The sequence below is a fragment of the Pteropus alecto genome, unplaced genomic scaffold (genome assembly GCF_000325575.1).
Source record: "Pteropus alecto unplaced genomic scaffold, ASM32557v1 scaffold45, whole genome shotgun sequence".
NCBI lineage: Eukaryota > Metazoa > Chordata > Mammalia > Chiroptera > Pteropodidae > Pteropus > Pteropus alecto.
Genome location: NW_006442491.1, coordinates 29,350,354 through 29,354,067, shown reverse-complemented (window position 1 = coordinate 29,354,067; position 3,714 = coordinate 29,350,354). Strand labels below are relative to the sequence as shown.

At 50.3% G+C, this 3,714-nt stretch overlaps 1 protein-coding gene across 4 annotated transcripts in view; it reads left to right on the top strand.

Moving 5' to 3' along the window:
- Positions 1-3,465, top strand: part of NCOA5 (nuclear receptor coactivator 5) — a 29,194-nt gene extending 25,729 nt beyond the window's left edge. For 2 of the 4 annotated variants that reach the window (XM_025039804.1, XM_006921882.3), the window contains 2 exons: positions 729-1,049; positions 1,517-3,465. In XM_025039804.1, coding sequence (XP_024895572.1) covers positions 729-1,049; positions 1,517-2,106 — 911 coding nt within the window. In that variant the 3' untranslated portion in view covers positions 2,107-3,465. Of the gene's footprint in view, positions 1-728; positions 1,073-1,516 lie in introns of all 4 variants that reach the window. The other 2 variants (XM_025039806.1, XM_025039805.1) reach the window with 1 other exon arrangement.
- Positions 3,466-3,714: the final 249 nt, after the last annotated feature.

Genomic DNA, 3,714 nt, shown 5'->3' with positions numbered 1-3,714 from the left:
TAAAGTGGCCTTTTTAGTACTTTGCACCCAGACTATTGAGACTCAGCAAACTGATGCCCTGCTTACTGCACAGACTTTTCCCTTTAGTCACCACATTCAGGATCTCTATATGCCTGACATTACACCCATATCCATAAAATGAATAGGCTCTCCAGTGGGTCATTTGTCTCTCTGAGGAATAGGCGTCATGAGGTGTGTGGACATTTATATAAAGTTCCGAGGAGTCTTCTCACCACTCTGTAAGCCATGTTGCCCAAGGTGAGGAGAGGAGGTTATTTAGGGCCAAGTTTGGTCTTAATCCACGACCTTTGAACTGATGAATTCAAAAACAGTAGATCAGCTCTATCCTGAGAAGCACAGTGGAGAGCCAGGCTTTACAGACGGGCTTTTTGATCCCCTGCAGCCTACCTCCCGCGGTTATTCCCCACGTGGTCCTTCTGACTCTGTGGGAGACTGTCATGTTTCTTTGGTTTTTACGACAAGTCTGTGATCTAGGAATTCCTCAGAGAACCAGCTCTTTACAAAGGTGTGTGTTCCCCACCACAGAAATCCGTTCTCCTGTCTTCCCAACTTCATCTCCTACCCTTCCCCATCCCCCGCCCCAAGGCTTTTTGTCACTGAAATGATTTTCTTGCTGGTTCGAGGTTAGGGAAAGCTTGGCAGAGTCTAACAGGTGGGTACTGAAATCTGGCATGAGAGAAAATAACTCACGTCATCCCCTCCTACAGAACACCGCAACATGCCCCAGGCAGACGCCATGGTGCTGGTGGCCAGAAATTATGAGCGCTACAAGAATGAGTGCCGGGAGAAAGAACGTGAGGAGATTGCCAGACAGGCAGCCAAGATGGCCAATGAAGCCATTCTACAGGAAAGAGAGCGAGGAGGCCCTGAAGAAGGAGTGCGTGGGGGCCACCCTCCAGCCATCCAAAGCCTCATTAACCTGCTGGCAGACAACAGGTACCTCACTGCCGAAGAGACTGACAAGATCATCAACTACCTGCGAGAGAGGAAGGAGCGGCTTATGAGGAGCAGCACCGACTCTCTGCCTGGTGAGCTACGTGGCAGGGCCGAGGTGAAGTTCTGACTCTGCATTTCTCTAATCCCCAGGCTCTGTTGGGAGGGTGTCAAGCCCAGGGCTCTTTGGGGCGGGTAATGGAAGTGAGCCCATCCCTTGGGTTTGCCCATGGGCCTTCGTGCCGATATAAGGATAATTAAGATTTGGGCACGGAATTCTGCTATCTGAAGTTAATTCTCATCCCTAAAGTTAACAGACTAGTGATGCTGGCCCCCTGGTAACCAAGGTGGATGCCCTTTTTTCCTTAAGTAGTTCTCTGGGGAACTAGGCTGTCTTCTGGAGATAGCCCAGACCATGAAGTGACCCCTTTGGAAAATCGATGTTATAGTCTTTGTACTGTGTGATTGATGTGATCAGTGATTGTTGTTCTTCCCTGGGCTGCTAAGCCTCCTGCCCATGGTAGGTACTTTCAACCAGATACCTCCTCCTTCTGTCTTCCAGGCCCGATTTCCCGCCAACCACTCGGGGCGACCTCGGGTGCCTCGCTGAAGACACAGCCAAGCTCCCAACCGCTCCAGAGCGGCCAAGTGCTCCCCTCTGCTACACCCACTCCAGCTGCACCCCCCACCTCCCAGCAAGAGCTTCAGGCCAAAATCCTCAGCCTCTTCAATAGCGGCACGGTCGCGGCCAATAGCAGCTCTGCATCCCCTTCAGTCGCTGCCGGAAACACCCAGAACCAGAATTTTTCCACAGCAGCAAACAGCCAGCCTCAGCAAAGATCACAGGCCTCTGGCAATCAGCCTCCAAACATTTTGGGACAGGCAGGATCTGCTCGGAACATGGGCCCCAGGCCTGGGGCTCCTTCCCAAGGGCTCTTTGGCCAGCCTTCCAGTCGCCTGGCACCTGCCAGCAACATAGCCAGCCAGAGGCCCATGTCTTCCACGGGTATCAACTTTGACAATCCAAGTGTACAGAAGGCTCTGGATACCCTGATCCAGAGTGGCCCTGCTCTCTCCCACCTGGTTAGCCAAACCACAGCACAGGTGGGGCGGCCCCAGGCACCCATGGGATCTTACCAGAGGCATTACTGAGGCTCAGTCTCTCAACTACCCCCAACCCCCTCATCCCTGGCCGCCTCCTACTATTGCGTTTAAATAGAGTTATTGGAGGATGTTCTCTGCGCCTATCCAGGTCCACATCGAATGTCATAAGTTTCTACCACCTGCTCTCTTCTGCCCAAGGCTGTGTTACTTATTCCTTCCAGAGTCGAGAGTTTATACTGCATTTGGGGCTGTATTTTTGTTGTTCTTGTTGTTGTTGTTTTTGTTTTTTTTGTTTTTTTTGTAGAAAATAAATATCTCTGGGGTCACTTGGGTGGCAGTATAGGTGTCTGGGCTCAGTTTATATTAAATGGGTTTCTCTGGTCTCTGTCAGCTGGATGGAGGGGAGTGCCCCAATTGGCTGAGTTTGGAATGGCATTTTCATGTCAGTAGCCACTGCCTTTGTTCATTTTGAACCTACCAAGGTTTTCCAGCCTCGCACAGGCCAACCAGAGCTCGAGCTCCTGCCTACAGCTCCTGCCTAGGGTTGCATAGTAGATTGGGCTTGGCAGGCAGGGCGGCGTCATGCCCCACCCCCCATGTTGGGGGATCTGCTTGAGGATTCATAAATCGGCTTCCCTGGAGTTGTTGAGGAGTGTCCGCAGCCACGGAAACAGGTACTTTTCTGCATGACCCAGGGTGGTTCATTTTGGATTTTCTCTTTTTTTTTTTGCTTTCATGTCATTGGAGGATCTCCAATGGACTGAACAGCTCTAGTCACCAGCAGTTTAACACAAACTGTGACTCTGGGCCCCAGCCACTCTACCCCCTTAACATTTGTCAGCCTCTCCTTCTCCAGCAGTAGTTTCGTGGAGTCAGGATTGAGACGGCAACTCTGGACTCTGGCAGTGAACACCCATTTTTTTAGCGATTATTTTGAGCTCTTGGCTCAAAAATCAGGCTCTTGTTTTCATCTGGACTCTTGTTCTATTTTCTGAGTAGCAGGAGGTAGGGACCATTTTGGTGTCAGACTTTTGGTAGCTGGACATGTTCTTGATATAGGCGACTGTTCATAACTTTTGAGCCAGAGAGAGATTATTAGAGGGAGGACTAATGGCTGCTGCTCGAAGAGCCCAAGGAAACTGCCCTCTCCCTAGGGATGGTGCTCATTAGAGCCCTGTGGATCGCAGTCTCAAGGGACCCCTGGCAGGGACAAGGGAGAGCAGTAACTTCAGCTGGGTCCCTGCCAATGGCAGAGCAAACAATGGTTTCAAAACCTCAAGGTCCCCAGATGGCAGCGTTTTATGTTCTGACCTGTTTGTGTTAATAGTGTTTTTTTTTTCTCTTTGGAACTCTTGTGTTATTAATGAGATGAGATGATTACTTTTTAATTAAAATGAAAAAGTAAAAGCTGTGTCATCTTTTTTGGGTGTGACTATCTATCTGCAGGACCTGACGCGGCCTTCCTGCCCAAGGTCGGAAAGTGAGGGTTCCTGACGGAGCACCGACTGGTTTCAGTCTGCATGAGGCCTGCCCCCTCCTGTCCTCAGCCTGTGTTCAGGCCTCAAAACCTCTCTTAAAGCCTAACTTTTCTTTCACAGCTCACCTAGTTAGAAGCTTTAATAACAGTTCAGAGCAAAAGCCTGCTGGCAAATTGTA